The sequence below is a fragment of the Stigmatopora nigra genome, chromosome 12, assembly GCF_051989575.1.
Source record: "Stigmatopora nigra isolate UIUO_SnigA chromosome 12, RoL_Snig_1.1, whole genome shotgun sequence".
Lineage (NCBI taxonomy): Eukaryota > Metazoa > Chordata > Actinopteri > Syngnathiformes > Syngnathidae > Stigmatopora > Stigmatopora nigra.
The window spans coordinates 6,784,609-6,802,707 of record NC_135519.1 but is presented as its reverse complement, the minus strand read 5'-3'; the positions used below and the strand labels follow the sequence as shown (position 1 = coordinate 6,802,707).

The 18,099-nt window shown below is 39.0% G+C and overlaps 2 protein-coding genes across 3 annotated transcripts; both read right to left on the bottom strand.

Annotated features, from left to right (window-relative positions):
• Positions 1–80: 80 nt before the first annotated feature.
• On the bottom strand, positions 81–6,687 carry LOC144205642 (monocarboxylate transporter 12-B-like). The gene is made up of 9 exons (XM_077730146.1): positions 6,597–6,687; positions 4,610–4,778; positions 3,312–3,415; positions 3,098–3,241; positions 2,277–2,372; positions 2,051–2,210; positions 1,288–1,827; positions 957–1,216; positions 81–820 (listed from the first exon to the last, which is right to left on the bottom strand). The coding sequence occupies exons 2-9, from the start codon at positions 4,732–4,734 to the stop codon at positions 633–635; spliced, it is 1,617 nt and encodes a 538-aa protein (XP_077586272.1). The 5' UTR covers positions 4,735–4,778; positions 6,597–6,687; the 3' UTR covers positions 81–632.
• Positions 6,688–6,899: 212 nt separating this feature from the next.
• Positions 6,900–17,644, bottom strand: pank1a (pantothenate kinase 1a). Of its 2 annotated transcripts, none has more exons than XM_077729532.1 (8): positions 16,695–17,644; positions 13,189–13,335; positions 12,648–12,853; positions 12,286–12,539; positions 11,463–11,639; positions 10,972–11,095; positions 10,044–10,169; positions 6,900–9,760 (listed from the first exon to the last, which is right to left on the bottom strand). In XM_077729532.1, the coding sequence occupies exons 1-8, from the start codon at positions 16,960–16,962 to the stop codon at positions 9,701–9,703; spliced, it is 1,362 nt and encodes a 453-aa protein (XP_077585658.1). In that variant the 5' UTR covers positions 16,963–17,644; the 3' UTR covers positions 6,900–9,700. The 2 variants fall into 2 exon arrangements, with proteins under 2 accessions (XP_077585658.1, XP_077585659.1); XM_077729533.1 differs by lacking the exon at positions 16,695–17,644 and adding an exon at positions 16,151–16,501.
• Positions 17,645–18,099: the final 455 nt, after the last annotated feature.

The following is an 18,099-nucleotide window of genomic DNA, read 5'->3' as shown; positions in this document are numbered from 1 at the left end:
AGCACTTCAACTTTGTTTGAGTGATAAGTTGGACATTTGCAACTGTATTTTGAAAAATAAATTAAGCCCTGCAGCATATCTAAATACAAATACACAACAAATAGTTTTTTTTATCCATTTCCAGCATGTTTGGTCTTTTTTAAAATACAGATAATCCAAAAATCACACAGAAACGGCAAGCATTCTTGCCCAAATGTTGATACAATATGAATACCTTAATATGGTGCTTTTTCATATTGTTATTCCTCACAGTTCAATATTATTAACACACACAATGACATATTTCCACGAGTTGCATCTTCATCATTCAAAGTCCATTCTATAAGTTCAAATATCAACACTGTCAAGTGTTATCACTCACAGTATCGTTACACAGGTATCAAATACTGATTTTTTTTCATGAGTTGTACCATCATTTTCTACAGTACAATATGTACAATATCAATCCTGCACAATCAAATGTATTGCATACTTCATGTAACACTATAAAATACCCAGTATTGTAACGATGCTAAAATATCAAATATCAATAATTTGATGTGTTGTATCGTTAGCCTGTACAAAAATATGAAAGAGCTGAACTTTAAAAAAAAAAAAAAAGCGTTTGAAGAGTTTTTGACTATTAAGACTGCTTAAATGACATTCCGATGACAGACGGTGGGAACTGGATCAGTATGTTCGGGGCAAGGCATCTTCTGCCTCCACCAACGGGAGCGTCGAACCAACATGGCTGCCCCCAAAATAGTAGCGCTGCATATAATTGAAGCACCACTGACAAAAAAGGTTGCTGTGTAGTTGGCAGTCACGTCCACCAACCAACCTGAACATAGACATAAAACCATTAATGTCTTATTTGAAAAAAAATACATCATCAATTAACAATATATTTAAAAAAAAGAAGTAAAAATAGATACAAATAATATCGCATTATAATTTAAAAGTCCATCAAGTCTTACCGCCAATGGGAGGACTGATGAGGTAGGGTATGGCGTGCAAGAAGTAGACCACGCCCAGAGCTGAGGTGAGGTAGGGGGAGCCTACGGCATCCGAGGTGACCACGGGGATGAGTGCCACGTAGGCGCCGTCAAAGTAACCGTAGACCACTGCGAAGGCCGCTATAGGTGCGAAGGATTGGCTGAGTGGAAGCCACAGACAGCTCAGGCCCTCCACAGCAATGGCCATCATGTAGCTTACCACTCGGTAGCGCTTCAGACACCTGTGATGGTGTCAGATTTCAATAAATATTGTGGAAAAATAAAGATATTTTTCCATCACGCCTTCACTTACTCCCTATCCGTGATCCAACCAAAGGTGATGTTACCCACGATGCCGCTAACTCCAAATAGAGACATGATTAATGCGGCCTGCTTGTGCTCCACCCCTTTACTGAGGGCGTAGGGAATCAGGTAAACCACTGGAGTACTACAACCGTACGCCAGGAAGAGGAAGGACAAAGCCAGGACCAAGAAGTCCGGAAGGAGCAGGAAGCCAAAGTCTCCTCCCGGGTGGAAGCAATTACAATGCCGACCCCGTTGGAGAACCTCCATCTTTGCAGCGTCCATATCGCGGCTGGGGTTCTGAGTCTCTCCGAGAGCATTGCTGATTAAAATGCACTCGGCCAGCTTGAGATCCGTAAGCTTGCTGTCGGGTTTGCCAGATAGCAGGGCTAGAGTGTTAGCCTGATTGAGTTTGTTCACCTCAGCTAGTTTGCTGTTCTCTAGATGGCAGTTGGCGAATAAGAATCCTTCCTTGTAGTTCAGGTCACTCTTTACCAGTGTCTTTTGTGGGGCCTCTTTGGATTTGTCGTCCATGTGTTTGAGAGATGAGCTTCATCAGGGGAGCAGAAACACAAGAGTTAAGTTTTTCAGGCTGGTACCATAATGCCTAGTTTAGTATTTAAATGGGAGGTTTCACAGCAGTTTTTCAGTTACTGTTGTAGAACTGGGTGAATCAGCCAGGTGACGGTGGAGGATCATCTGATTTTACGTCAATGGAATCAACTGATATATCCAATTTAGATTTATGTTTATGGTGTATCGAGGTGCATTACCTTTTCCCGCATCCATGCTGCACCTTTGGCCTCATCAAGGCTCCGCAGACACACAAATTGGAGACAAAGCCCCCCAAGACCAACATGGCGCCCCGCCAAGAGTATTGATCAATAAGCAGCTGCACCAAAGGAGCCAAAATGAAGGTCCCGATGCCGCTGCCTGGACAAAAGAACGTGAATTTAATGCTAGTTGAATAACAAAAAGTTCTGAAAACAAAGAACCTACCAGACTGGGCGATGCCGTATGCCAATGCTTTCCTTTCGTTGAAGTAGCAACCGACCATGGCAATGGATGGAGTGTAGCACAAGGCAAAGCCCAGACCTAGAAAAAAAAAATACTATATAATTAAAACACCATCAAAAAATGATACACATCCCTATATCAAATTGAGTGAAGTGTTTTTTATAAAAACAATACAGTATTGGAAAGATTACAAAATATCTAGTAAAGATATACATTATTTTTTTATATATATATATATATATATATATATATATATATATATATATATATATATATATATATATATATATATATATATATATATATATATATATATATATATATATATATATATATATATATATATATATATATATATATATATATATATATATATATATATATATATATATATAACTGGCCTCAGGATGGTATGAAAATGTCATATTTTGAAGTACTGCTTAAACGTGTATCATTACAATATGAATATGACAAATACTAATAGTTTTATGTGTCATTATTAGTATTCTCAGTAGTGTATCAATAATATTTCACTATTGAGTATAAGTTCAACTGTAGCACATATTGATAGCGATTTATGTTACTTTGTTTTCTTTTTTTAGTGTAAATATAAATATTTATCTCCTCCAAATAGGGGACCGAAACAGAGTTCTCTTATTGGTCTGTTTGATTTCTCTGTGTTTGTGTTCGGAATCATTCAAGAATAAAAAATCAAATAAATAAAAAAAAGTGTTTTCACTATCATTACATGATCAAATATTGGTATAATATATGAGACTTTTGATGTAACATTTTGGATGAACCTGTGACGATGCCCAGGGAGATGTAAAGATGTTCCAGAGAGGAAGCGAAGCACCCGAGGACCAGCCCCAGCGAGGACAAGAATCCCCCCAGCATCACTGTGGCCCGGCACGACAGACGGTTTGCCAGGAAACTTCCCAGAGGTGCTGGGAAAACATTACTATCGATCATGACTCGAGCAAAATACAAAAGTGTTTTTCGCCAAAAAATTCCTACCACAGAGCATAGTGGTGCAGTCAATGAGGCTGTGTATCCAGGCCGTGGTGGAATAATCTTTCTCAAAGTGCAGCTGGAACTCCACAAAAAACATGGAAACACACCTGGACACAGCAGAAGTCACAAATGTACAAATAAAGTCACTTTTATGTCATAGAGTGAATTAACCTTAACGGTTATAGGCCCATGAACCCTTTAACTTTCTTGCAGTATTGTCAAACTTTATTGCTGAGATTCTTTTGGTAACTTGTTGCTAGGCAGACTTTATATGGATACAGCTCAACCACTCTCATAGGCTTATATAAAGAAAGCATTGTATAATAGATGTCCTTAACATTAAATTTGAGGCATATTTTTGGGCTTTATTCTATTGTTTGTTACAGTATTAATACACCAATATTAACTATTTATATGTGTCCAAGTATGCTCTTATGGCACTTCAGTCATACACAAGTACATATAAAATATTTTTATTTTGAACTCTTGCTGATGTGAACTGTTTTTTCTTATAGTTTTGTGTTTAAAAAAATGATTAGAATGTTTCAAAATATTGCTATTTAACCACCAGGCCTGGCGTAAATATAGTGTTGCATAAGTGCGCTTATATAATTTACTGTTTTCCTCTGGACACTTTCAGCTGATAAATATTTGCAACAGGTTATCAGTTGACACCTGCCAATCAAAGCACGCAGTGTTACTTAAGAAAAAAAGGAACAGAACAAATATCACTGGGAATGACTTCATTCATAACTTTGCGCAGTGGAAATGTGCTGATTGTGCAAAAAAATGTGCCTAACTTGGAAATGTCTCGGCAGGAATTTCGACCCTTGGTGGGGGGTGGAGAAAAAGTTAACACTTTAATCTGTTCAGGTATGGCGTCCTGGTAAGAGAGAAACTATTTAGAAACGCTTACTAAATCACAATAGTTGAGTAAAATTAAAAACTTTTAGAACACTTTTAGGTAGCTTCCATGTTAGTTGACCGGTTGCCATTGAAAGTGCTGGAAATCAATGATTAAGTCACTTACTACATGTTACTTTAGGACAACAAATACATTTACAATTATTTATCTACTAGTGCGGCCTTTTTTCCCGACTAGTACCAATTCTGATACACCAACTTTTAATTGCTTTTGTACTATTGGGGAACTAAAAATACAACCTTCGTCCTTGTTTTTGGGAGATTACAAACACACGCAAAGAAACTTATCTTTTTGCAGTACTGGGAAACGTCCACATTTAGTTTACATTTGTGTGAGTATGCAGACACACACTCTTACAATATTTACACATACACACCTGGTGACTGCACGAATGCATATAGTGGCGAGGAAGCAGGCCCCCACGACCATCCAACCCCATCCGCCCTCCTCAGACACCTGGGCTTGGCCCGGGCGGGGCTTCTTTTGCATGCTGACAGCCATGGCTTTCGACCAATCACAGGCTAGTTGACATCTGTGGTCCCTCCCTTTTACATTGAAACAGAAAGGTAGAGGATCAAAAATTTGGTTTGGTTTAGAGTAGCAGCAAGGCATTCAGCTTTTAAAATTTTCAAGGCTCAGTAATAATTTCCAATGAGTGCCCAAATAGTCTTTTTAAATACCAAACTATATTTTGGGTGTTCTTGCTCACTGATGTGTATGTGTATGTATATGTATAAAAAATAAATACAATAAAAAATAAAATCTTGAGAGAATAGAATAGTAACATTTTACCATTTTTTGCTGCTACAAATTTCTCTTTATTACTGTAAATTCTAGTCCACTGCATCTTCTATAATGCTGTTTTCTTGTCAAAACTGAAAACTGGCTTTCAGCCAGCCACCTTATACAGTTCTTAAACTACAGTATTTGTTTATTTATAAATTTATTTTCTCGCAATACTATTATGGGAACATTGCCATCCCCATGAAAGCCAACATCACAGCCTGTGCTAAGAAGAGGTCAGTGGGTTGCTTTCCGCTTTATCACCTGCCATTCTTCCCTTCAGATGCTACTGCGACTGCTCTGAGTCTCATTGCATGTCTTACGCAAGAGCCCGGCAGATAACAAGGCTTGTCACTGAACCACAGTGGACAATAGGGATTGTGAAGTTTGATACCCTTTCCACGAATCCTGGCACCCGCCGTCTATTTCCATCTGAAATACAAGCGCACCCTTCATGTTGTCAATAAGGACACGGAGTCCCACCAGATACGGCTTCTCACACATGATTTACTTTGTGGTAGTAGCTGACGATGTGTGAGTTGGCACTGCGTTTTATTGTATTTGCCGCTCAGACTGTGTAAACGATTGCACGTTTTGTCATGGCCGAACTCCACAACCCGGGTGACCTTTTGTAGACAAGTGATGATGATGCAAAAATAAATAAATGAAAAGTGAGCTTTGACCGTACAGCAGTCACTTTCACATGTTTTAAACTTGTTTTGAAGTTTACATTTCACATGCGTGTGCCCGGTTCATGTTAGTAATATTATGTAACATTAGCACTTAACATAACACAACACGAACTATTACTATGCCAGTCAAAATGGATTGGACATCTATTGCTGTCAAAAGCAGTGTACTGGCTAAGGGGGAAATAGTGTACACCATTTAAATATTTTGGCATTTAAGGGCATAAAAGGGACAGAAACACACACACAAAAAAAAGAAATAATCTGAAACGGTGTGGGTTTCTAATTTATATTAACTATCATCCAGTTTTGTCTGGCCCTCAAGGCCAATAGAATATTATGTTCAGTTGGTATTAATATGTAACCAACCAAAATGGAAAGTTTGTACCAACTATTCAAGAGAGGGTAGTTTATAATTTTTTTTTTACAAAAAAAAAACTAATTCCATCTTTTAAAAACAAAAAAATAGATTTTTGCAAGTTACATTTCAAGTATACATTATGATGAAATTCCTTTACCGACCTGTATGAACTTTGACTTTGTAATTAACCCATTTTGATAAGAATCCATTTACTCATTCATGTCTAAATAGAGGTGATAACTGACAGTGATATTTGTATCTATTTTGTACCACTTTGTGGGAAAAATACTTTTGAAATCAAAATAAGAATTCCTTAAAACCTTACATGTAAAACAATAACCATAAAAGATGTATTAATACAACTTCTAACTTTTAAAATGTTTTCAGTCAATTAGGTACTTTCTTAGGATTTCTTTCTTACACTTGGAAAATATGACATTTCACTTCAAAACATTACAATGCAAAGCTAGACACTTTTTTGTTAATTTTTGAACATCATGCTGCCCAAATAATAATAATAATGTACTCACATTAGTTTCGGTGTGTCATGCCTGCACAAAGTTGAATGAATGAAGTGTCGCTGCGCTGGCAGCGACTCGTGAAGGTGTTCAGCAACACCAGCGGCTGAGTTGAGCACACAGCGTATATATACACTGGTGTGTATAGGCCGGTGAGGAGGGGGGGAGGAGAATCCCTGCATAAGACCCAACACTCAACAACAGAATTAGTTTAGCTTATCTCACATTCCTAACTTTGAGGGCCATATGTACTTTTTTTCATTGGACATCTCTCGCTCTTCATTGCATTGCATATTATTGAATACGAATTTAAAAGCCTTTTCATCCAGTTTGACTTTTATTCCTTGCAAGAAAAAGTCTTTTTCACATCATTAAATACACATTGCACTTGGCATTGTTTAGTTGTTGTTTTTTTTTGTTCAAAGCAGCAGAAATAACGCAACAATCAACGTCAGCTTTCACAAATATCCGACCGAATCTTTATTTACATTATATTTTCTTAAATTGACTTATTAAAGAGCTGTATTGTGATACAGCTTTAACAATAATGCAGTGTTGTTTGATACTGTGATTTATAATAAATGCTTTCATTCCAATGTATCACTCATCACACGATAACCGTATTCTGATATCATTTATACTGCTTGAAAAGCATCACAAAACCAATATATCATCCAAAATGTAAATAATTAGTTGTTTTGCATATAATTCTTTTCCCCAATATTGTATCATGATACCTTTGATACTGTTGTGGTATTAGTTCAAATGTATTGTAATTTACATGATTACCAGGTATCCAACTTTTCCATATGATACAATTTGTAAAATATGGTGAGTTTTTTAATGACTTTCATATAAATAATTTACTTGAATAAGATGCTTGTGAAAGCCGGCCATGTTTAAAAATTGTGTCAGATTGCTGGTGCTGAATAGATCCTTATTATTCATATTTACACAACTTTTCTTTGTATGTATGTATGTGTATATATATACATACACATATATACACACATACTGTACACATTCACAATTAAACACATCAAACATTCCAGTCAATTGTCGACATGGCCACTTGAACTTGTTGACAGAAAAAGGTCATTTAAAAACCAACGAGGAAGAGTTCAAAACAAAAAAAGTTTTCAAGTCGTGCAAGAAGCAAAAACATCATAGCGAGTGAGGCCGACGCAGATTCAAACGCACTCATCGCAACATGTTTGTCCCAAAAAAATAAAACAAAAAACCCCATCCACTTTAAACAGCGTTCCGATAGATTTCAGCAGGACGCGAGACTGAAAGGAGGAGTTGATCTCTCTCCGACTGTCACGCTTGCATATTCAAGCTTTTTAGCATAGGACAAAGAGCCTACTCGTACATGGACCGTAAATGAATACCAAGGAAATTGAATGCTCAAAATGGCTTCCTAATATTACGATGTTAACTGCATAGCCAAGTTTCTCATGGGCACGACAGTTCAATAAATATAGGCATGGTCCCAGCTCTTTACTGTGTTAACATTGTCGCCAACACAGAAATCATTGCACAATTTAACGAGTTCCAAGAGGAATACAGAAACAATGGATGAAAAAAAAGACGTATTTTTTTTATTAGTTTTTAAAACGTTAGCATTATTATCATTTATATTGTATTAAATATATTTAGGCAAGGGTACCTAATATGTGGGGTAAGGCAGTGGGGACATCTCCTAATTTTGTCTCTAAAAGATGACCAGCATGCGCTAGTTAAGTTATTTGCCACCATCAAAGCGTTAGAATTCACTCGAAAATTTTTGAGTCGAGATGTTTTTGTGCAAAAAAACAAAAGCTCTGATTTAGCTGAAAATAAGCAAAAAAATTTCAAGGCAAGTTACGCATTTTAAGGAAAAACAAAGAAAACACACAAAAAAACTGGAAAACGCATAAAAACTGGCGCCAATAATCAGAATGCTAACACCTCGGCCTCAATTTGGGCCAAAAAGAACACTTTGACATAAATAATCCGTAGTGTCATTTGCGGTTTTTCGGCGCGTGTTCGCAGTCATGACGGAACTCGTGAACCAACATGGGAAGAAACAACAATTAAATATTAATAACGACAACCATTAAATAAACAAATCCAGTTCTATGTACAGTATCTGATGAAGATTATTTTTTCCGACTTTCGTACCGCCACGGAACAAGAGCACTGACCTGGAATGAGGGGGTGGGGTGGGGGGATCTAACGGACTTCGGAGGTATTATCAGAGCCGTAACAAAGGCGGTACTGCATAAAAAAAGGTAAGGCCGGGTCATTGTGTTGTAAGAAACTGTCACTATCCGGCAGTGCCTGCCACAGGTTGCGATACAGAGCTATAACATAGTCAGGATTGTGTATAAATCTTAATTGACTGTGGAATACCTCACACTCACTTCTAATGCCCTGTTGCGTTGAAAGCAACTGCCACTGTGTGTCCGGATGGTCTGTTATGGTTCTGATGCTAACCGTTAAGAAGGGGGAGGCTCTGTGTGAAACGGGGAAAAAAAAGACACTGAGGTGAAAAACACATGCGAGGTCACAAACAAGGCATTGACGCAAACTAAGAGCGTTGAAGGTGAAACCGAGGTCAGGTTAGAGGCCGCAGAAGTGCGTTTAAGGGAAACTGGATTGAATTTTTGTTTTATCATTATTTCTGGCTGATGGTTAACAAGAGGGACCTTTGAGACGTTCCATCGCCTTTGACTGAGCGTTAACTTGTCAATAAAATTGGGAGGAACTGCTAAAAACACACAAACTGGTAGACAAGGAATGGCAAAAAGAAGACAAGAGGAAAGGCGAAAGAACAAAAATTCAACGTGGTTCACTTTTAGCAGTTTGGTGTCATGCGGAAAGGCCATTTTAGAATTCTACTTTGGCAGGATTCTACTTCCTGGTTATGTTCCCATTCCCGCCAATGACAGGACTACTTTTTTTTTAACCTAAGTGAGTGATTAGAACATGACGACCTATGTACACTTGATTCCCCGACGATTTCCCCACAGCTTCCCTCGCTTCCTGGCGTCTTAGAGTGATTCCTTTTAGCAGCCGCTGCGGCATTTGCAGCATTTCCAGAATTGGGGATATCACAGTATTGGAGGGTGCACTCAGGGGTCCTCAGTTGTTTTGAGAAGCTCCATCAGCGCACCCACGGCTCCAAAGTAACCCTGAAGTTAACATAAAAAAAAGCACATTGAGACCCTTATGGTCCTAAATATATTATTTCAGAAAATATTCAGATTAAAACAACAGAATAGATTAATACCTTGTTTATGCAAAATTACTAAATTCATCTCTCGGACGTATGGAAAAAATGTTTTGAGATATTACCAATTTCAACCCTCAAAACAATGAAACACAAAGCACCTACTGATCGAAGGGCTGTAATCTCATTTTATAAATGAACAATGGCAGCCAATGAGTACATTGAGTTAAAATGTGACTTTTTACCTCATGCTCCAAGAAGAGTGCTCTTAGCTGTCCTTTGGACCAGAAGTCCATGGCGTAGGCAAGCAGTTTGGTGGAGACAGTGTTGATCCGTAGAAAGTTGCCCACAAAAACCACACGCTCGATTTTCTAACAGAATGAGAATCATATCTATTAGCCAAGAAAGAATAACAATGAATTGCTTTATCAGTTTTAACCCACCTAACTAATATAATATAATATATTAACATATAAAGAGAAGAACTGACAAAAAGCTGTGTCATCTGATAAATGTGTTTAAAAAAAAAAAAATCAAATCCCAGCTCCTCACCACATGGTGGTGTGAGTATGCCAATTTGCAGACAGGTTTTGTCATGATATAATTTTTGGCCTTTTGACTTTAATCCTTTGATTTATATTTGAAAAATATAGACAAAACCTATGGAGAATTATTTAATCACAATACAATAATCATATTCCTCATGATATTACTTACATATAGATAAAGTTTTAATTAGTTTTTTGGATTCTTCCAATGTATGCATACTTGTCAAAGTAAATTCAAGCATGAAAGTGTAGAATAATTATAAAAATTGTAGAATAATGCTAAAATAATAAAAATAAAGGAAAGATAGATGGCTAAATTTGTCCCTATATATTTTAGTAGCTGTCTTATCAAGCTGCCACAATTTATCAACTAACTAATTAATTGACAACTACTATCTGAAGGATGGACAGACACCACATGATTGGATGTCCATGGACGTCCAGAAAATAAAACATTCTGCTTGCCGCGCCTCTCCATGCAGTGATAGCCCTGTACAATGCTGCTTGATCGCCATTGCCACAAGGCAACACTGTAAAGAAGCTCACTGCACGCAGAAAAGTCGCTGGATTGGCAAATTCACTCATTTATAACTCATCAACGTGGACTTTTTTTTTAATGCTTCACCTCATTGACGGCGCACATGCGCGCGATGGAGCCGATGTTATTGGTGATGGTGACCAGCGTGGCTCGCGCCAGGTCCTCCTTGCTGATGCTATCTCGCTTCTCTTTGCTCATCATGTGACCGTAACTAGTGCAAGAACAAGAAGATTGTTGTTTTTTACATGAGAACTGATAGTGCAGTGACAGATAAAAATGAATGTTTTTTGTGTGCTAACTTTTCCTTTATTGTTCAACCTTTGAGCTGAGCAGATTAACAGGTAAAAGGTCAAAAAAAATGGGATTCATACATTTCTTTGATTTTAAACAATTTAAAGCCCCTCAGTTCACACAATTGGATTTAAGACTTGAAACTTTTTAAGACTGCACGTTGTCGAGTTGCATGTTTGCTAAATGAAAAAAGTGTGCAGTGAATTTCAGAAAGTTTCCAGCATGTGTCGCAAAAATCCCACTCGCTACTTTGTACTTGTACTTTCTGCCTAGTGGCAACAACTGACCTGGACGCCACGGCCGATCCCTGCAAGCCGAAGCGCTCGTAGTCTCCACCGTAGATGTCCTTAACCAGCTTGTCCACGTTGGTGGAGTCGCCCTTGCTCGCCATCTCCAGAGCTTCCTCGAACGTCTCGCAGCCCGTCAGAAGGCAGCATAAGCCAAGGAATGTACCACCACCCAGACTGAGGGCAGAAAAATACCTTTAAAACCAAACAAAAAAAGCTCTACTGGTTTTGATATTCATGTTTTTTTCCAGTTTAACTTCACTTATAAATATGACAGAGGAAAAAGAAATGTGTCAACTAAGTGACATGTCGTGTGTCAGAATAACATTTCACTAATCTTATCTCATCTGTTGCATAATAGAAGGCGATGTTACATAAAAAAGAAAAATGGTGAAAATACATGTGTTGACCATGTTCACCTTTATGATCTTTTCTTTCTGACAAAGCAGCTTTTTTTTTATCATAAAGTGTGTTTAAACAAAGGGCCTCATTTCTATTTGTCAGCATTTTGCTAAGTGTAATTTTAACAATGAACTCTAAAAGTGTAATTTATTTAATTTAATGGGACTCCAACTAAGCATAACATGTAATATTTAAATGTACAAAGTAGCCTTTTGATTGTATTTTTAATCCTGTGACTATGTTTATTTAAAAAAATATTTTATATACTTAATTTTAATGTATTGCACTTTTTTACTCATTGACTGCCATTGATGCCATAGACTTCCAATCCATTCAAATTGGGAGAGGCTGGGAGCGATAAGAGTTTAAATGGATTGGACGTAATTTGTCGGGCCAATGAGTGAAGAGAGCAGGAACTAACCTGGTCCCCGTGACACGCTTGTAGTCGTCCTCAGAGTAGACGGCGAGGATGGAGACGCCGGAGCCGATGTTTACCAGCAGCATGGGGAAAGGGTTATCCAGCGTGCACGGCTGCTTGACGCATCTCTGCGTGTCCGACGGGTCGTGGAAATAGTAACACTCGGGGTGGCCGTTAAAGCCCACCCGGTCCGCGAAGAGCATGCCACGAATCAGACAGTCCAGTTCGTCCAGCTTTAGCAGCTCCAGGTTGGCCATCTGGGCAATGAAAAGAATATGTGGGGTCAAAACCTGGTTCAAACAGTTAGTATTTCCAATTTAAATATGGAGTGTGGTCAACTGCATCGAAAAGGCTTCTTCACTCACTGATCGAAACTCATCCTCAAACTTATAAGCGCCTCCTCCGGTGGCGCAGAGCGTGGTGTGCAGGCTGGAAAAATTCTTGTCGCGGCCCATCTGGATGAAGCGAGGCATAGCCTGCGTTGGGAAGCGGATGAAGTGCAGGTTGCCGGTGCGGCCGCACATGGTGAGGTTGCGCAACTCCAAGTGGACATCACGCACCCCCGTTTTGCCTAGAAGACACAACACACTTTTTATTTTAATGCGAATAACACTTTTTACCTCATCTCTTTATGCTGGGCAACGTATAGAGATAGAAAAATGCACGATATGTAAAAAAGAACAATGGAAGTTTTTTAATGAATCTATTTTGTCTCACTAAAGAAAAAATATTTAGTATGTCCACATGGCAATTCCACATGAAATATAATTTAAGGAAAAGTTCAAAAATGCCATTTTTGCCCTCCAAAATGGTAAAAACAGGAATTATCTCTGGCACTAACTTGACTCTATATGCTTTGCACATTCACAAGATTTTCTCCTGACAGCATTCAACTATCTTTTTTACCATAGGCCACATTTGAGGTGAGGTATTTGCGAATGGACTTGAGGTTCTCCACTTCTTCCTGCTCTTCTTCTGCCGTAATGTCCACTGGCTCAAAATAGACGAGTTTGACCAGTGTGCCTCCGATGTCCATGCCAAACCACGGAAACGCTGTTGGGGGACAAAGAGAGATCCGTCAATTCTTGTTCACACGAACCCGACAAAAAGCTGGCGTGGAACAAAAGGTTATCATATAACACACTTGGCAAAGGTGTGAAATGCAACCTGCTCAACAGGGTTAACAGTGCTCAGAACACAGCAAGGATTGACATGGAAACAGACACCCCCCCCCCCCCCCCCCATTAACATCTCTATCAATCAATTATTTTCCCCTCTGTGTACAGTAAGAATGTAGTTTGTTAACTGACGTCCATTGTAATTAAGAATATTTTCTTCAGTCTCGTAATAACACATATCACTGACTTAACCAATCAAGGATAACCTTGAATTTTTCTGTAGGCAAACCTGGAATTAAGAGCACTGCCTCCCTCCCACTTCAAACAGAATGGACGTCCATCACCGTCAATAAAAGCTTATCTAGGCGCACCCCTCTAAATTTAGAAGTTGCACGAGTCCATCCGGTGCGGAAGACATGATGAAAGTTCCCCGGAAATTGGATTTAATTGTAAAGTAATTGCGACATTTGATTACCTGTTCGAGAAAAATGAAAAGCTTGTGTTGGAGCGAGCCAAGGTAGATTGTAATTACTACAACATTGCGGCACATACTGGCGCCACCTACTATGAGGCTCAGCAAGCTGCTAAGACCTTTTTGGTTCAGGAATCCCAAGTCCTAATCACATTTTTTTTTATCTAGGTCTACAATGTCTTGTGTGTCTTGTGTCTGACTACAATCCATGTTTCCATAATAGCGTGGACAGTCAGGAGATTTTGATCCTCCTCCTGCTGATCATGATGCAGCCAATGAACAAACGCTGTTTCTAAACCTGGCTGGGGCAGCTTGACACTTGTTCTGTTTCCCTTTAACCCACTGACCTTATCTCAGTTCTGTCTGTCTTTGTCCACCCTCCCAAAAACAATAACAAATAGAGCAGTGTGGACATGAGGGTAGCTAATCAAAGATGCTGTACTACATATAGTCTTGACGTATTTAAAAAAAAACAGAATCTTATGGCGAAAAGAGTCTTCATCTATAATTAAATAAATGTCTAGATATAGTGTGCATCTTTCAAAAAGAAAATACCTGAACAAGGTCATATCAGATTTTAACAGTATTCCTGAACATTTGAGTTATTTCTTTTATTTTTACATTTATTAACTCACTGTCTGCCATTGATGGCTTAAGAGCACCTTCTAAAAAATGGGTTAATAAAGAAGGCAAACCACTACATTACAAGTTTATTTTTGCTTGTTTGTCTTGATAAAAGTTAAAAACTGATGAGTCAGGCTTATCACCAACACAGGCAGAGACAATCCAGTCAAGGGTCGACATGACAAAGAGATTTGGAAAAGGGTGAGTTTATGTCCATGTAGGTTAAAGGACTGCGTGTGTGTGAACAGGAGGGGGTAATAATTGACAAATCTATCATATCCATGCTTACGAAAAAGCTTGTTAACATGACTCGGCTCTTCCTATTTACTTTTCAATTAACGGACTAACCTTTGGTCTAATTTTTTTAACTGGTCTTGTGTATGTAAATGTGTGTGATAAGAAAACTAAGAGGGTTAATTCAAGTGATACACATGACATTTTATATTCCAAGCATTTTGATGTATATAAGTGTATGAATCCATTTAGACTTTTTACTGTGAGGACCTTGAACAGGTGTGTCTTCAGTGTAAATTACAGAAATTACTCTTCAACTTTTTGAATGATGTAGTATATCTATACATCACTTCACATTACTTACATACCAGATTGTAAACTAAAAATACACCCCAATGAAGCATAGGCTTGTGTTTCTTTCCATAGTAACACCGCTTAATACTATAGCCTCTGACACCAATTACAGCATTTTCAGTAAGTTTTGCAGGTTGGAATGATTTTTTTTTCATCAAAAATCCAGGGTAACGGTTCCGATTTTATGCCGGATCATTAAAATTTACCTTATTGTCAAAGCTGTATGCTAAATGAGCAAAGTGGAACTCAACAGAAAGTGGGGTTTAATAAAAATAAAAATGAATCTCCCATCTGAGGGGTTAAACTATCCTCCCAAAAAGCTGGAGTGGGATTTGAGTTCATTGGGATGGCAGGCTGGCCATTGTCCAAAGATAATGCTGCCATAAAAGAGGAGGCGGTGTACAAGCGGGACCCCCGCTACACTTATTACATAAGCCGGATATTTTTCTTTTAAATATTTACAGGCTGTTCACACCTTGCTGTTTAAGACAAGCTTATCAAGGGTATTGTCAACCCCAGTCCTTTTCTTTTTTTAAGCAAACAACAATTTATGCCAAATGGTCCAGTCCTTTAAAATAGGGTCAGTACTGATTATTCCAAGAACTCACCTGTGTAACTGTAAAATAAAAACATAGAAAGTGCAAGTAGAGTTAATTACAAATAAAGTATGTACTTTTTAGTTTGTACATGAATTTGCGGGAAATCAACCTGTCTTAGAAAATGTTAATGTAAAGTCAATTTAAACAACTCCAGCTTCCTTGTGAGTGAGTGGAGAACACAAAATGATGCACACACCCATTCTCCCCCACCCCCTGATCCAAGTTAGGAATGCTGACAGTCTACACGAGAATCACCAAGCCCCTAAACGTGCAGCAAATCTCAGCAAGCTTCACAATAATGGCCGGTTTTGTCACAACAACAAACAGTGCTCTGTTCAGCTCAGTGATATATGAAGAAGCTCCATTCCGCAGACTTTAAACCCTGTAAACATATCATTGCTCCACACATAGCTTAAATATTAAAAAAGTGAAAAAAAACAAGAGATTCATTTAAAGTAAGAACTTACCAGGTTTCTTTTGATTTCTGAGCTTCATCGTGAGGCAAACTATCAGCTCAGAGCAATTAAAAACGGGTTAGTGAAGTTTGAGAAAACTGCAAAGCATGCCAGTGGGAATCCCACTCTGTACTTTTCAATATTGTGCACTTAAGAAATCCTCCCAAAGTTTTTTTACCGGGTGATTTTTCACTCACATTGCCCGTACCACTGGGTAAATAAGAGGGCGTGGCCGCGTCCCATTCACACGCCGTCCTGGAGACAAGAGTCGAACCCTGATTGGCCGCCTCAAGCCAAGCCCACTTATCAGGAGCTTTTTCCACCACTGCTGGCGACCAATCAGAGCTTGGCAAACGCAGCCATCAGTATATAAAAACCAAACATGAAACACCAGGAGACTATAGACCAGCAAGATGTTAGTAACTCGTATGCCAGAATCAAAATAAATACATAAATAAATACAGCTTGTATTACATGCATGAAACATAACAATTAAACTGTCAACCCAACGAAATATTTAATCATCAATCTCTCCTTAAATATGGCCAACACTCACGGGGTCTATGGCGCTTCATCGACTCCGTCCTCCTCCGTAGTCGGCTCTTTTTGGCCGGCGAACCGTTGCACTCCACATCCTCCCCTCGGTTCATGTGGTGGCTGTTCTCCAACTGGCCACCGCTGGTCGAACTGGGAGAAGCGAGCGTACTGCCGTGGGCTCCGCAACCATTCATGTGCCCGTTGTAGCTCCTCTGGCTTGGGGCGTTGTTGACACGGAAATGTCCCGACGCCCCCTTCTTGTCCACCAGTGATTTAGCTTTATCCATAGCAACAACTAGATCGAGACTAGCCTAGCATTTACGAGGCGGAAAATGAGACACGATAGGCGGGAATAAAATGTCCTAGTTTCGCTGTAGCATCTACGGGTGCCGGTTAGTTAGCAAATAACTACATTAGCATTGCTTCACATTAGCAAGAATTGAGTGGAGGCGAAGCTAACGCGTATGCTAAATTAGCTTTAGCTTGTTCACGGTCAGCCGCACCGTCCCTGTCAAATACCCAAAGCCGAATATCAAACGCCCTTTATAAAGGCTGCATTTCTTTGAAAATGGAACAAACACCCCAGTAATTCTAACCGTCGCTAAAACAACACAGCCGTGGCGTTGAGGTCACTCGCGGTCATTTCCTTCCATTTACAAAACGACGAAAAAAATCTAGCGACAGACAGACAGGCAAGCAAGCCCGCAGACAGATCTCGGCGTCGCTTTCGACGTCAGAGCGAATCCCCGAAAAACCCGTTCACCTCCTTGGACCGGTTTTCCCCCCCTTTAAGCCGCATCAAAACGTACAGACGAACCCATTCGGCGTCTTCCGGTCCACTTTACACGTTTATTTGCAACGGGCGGCAGGCGATCGGGGTCTCGGGTGGGAGTGTGCATCTGCGCGGGGGGTTTTATTTATAAGAGCCGCTGTCTGTCATTCCTTCCATGCAGTGCTCGGTGCACCCCCAACCACACTGTACATTCCCTGATGTACAGTCACGACATGTTAAAGATATTACATGTCAAATCAACATAAGACAATTGATATCATGGAAGAATGTAAAGTACAGTGCAAAACGTCCAAGATAACACCACTATGATGAGCACTATCAATATAGATTGATAGAAAACATTGAATGGCAGCATCATTTTGGATACTTTTTCTCCATCTGGTGTTGGCTTGGAGTAAAACACAGAGGGCTAGTGATCACTTCAATTTGTGAATGTAGCTTTTTGTTTATTAATTTATTATTGATCATTAATTATGTATTTGTGCACGTCGGTGAGACGTTTTTTGAATCTTATTATAGTGCTTGTATAATGAGAAATAAAGAATTTCAATTGAGAAAAGGACAGATTGACTTGATGTCTGAATTCACATATAACATTTTTTTAGTTTATTGGTGTACTCATAATCTGTGA

What these genes read in the sequence shown, in the direction of transcription:
- pank1a (XM_077729532.1), bottom strand. Translation starts at nt 16,962, where the DNA reads ATGGATAAAGCTAAATCACTGGTGGACAAGAAGGGGGCGTCGGGACAT. An exon ending in CACCTCAAATGTGGCCTATG is followed by an intron (nt 12,854 to 13,188) that starts GTAAAAAAGATA and finishes TGTGTCTTCTAG; the next exon opens with GCAAAACGGGGGTGCGTGAT. An exon ending in GGATCGGCCGTGGCGTCCAG is followed by an intron (nt 11,096 to 11,462) that starts GTCAGTTGTTGC and finishes TTCTTGCACTAG; the next exon opens with TTACGGTCACATGATGAGCA.
- LOC144205642 (XM_077730146.1), bottom strand. Translation starts at nt 4,734, where the DNA reads ATGGCTGTCAGCATGCAAAAGAAGCCCCGCCCGGGCCAAGCCCAGGTG. An exon ending in CTCCCTGGGCATCGTCACAG is followed by an intron (nt 2,373 to 3,097) that starts GTTCATCCAAAA and finishes TTTTTTTTCTAG; the next exon opens with GTCTGGGCTTTGCCTTGTGC. An exon ending in CAGCATGGATGCGGGAAAAG is followed by an intron (nt 1,828 to 2,050) that starts GTAATGCACCTC and finishes CCCCTGATGAAG; the next exon opens with CTCATCTCTCAAACACATGG.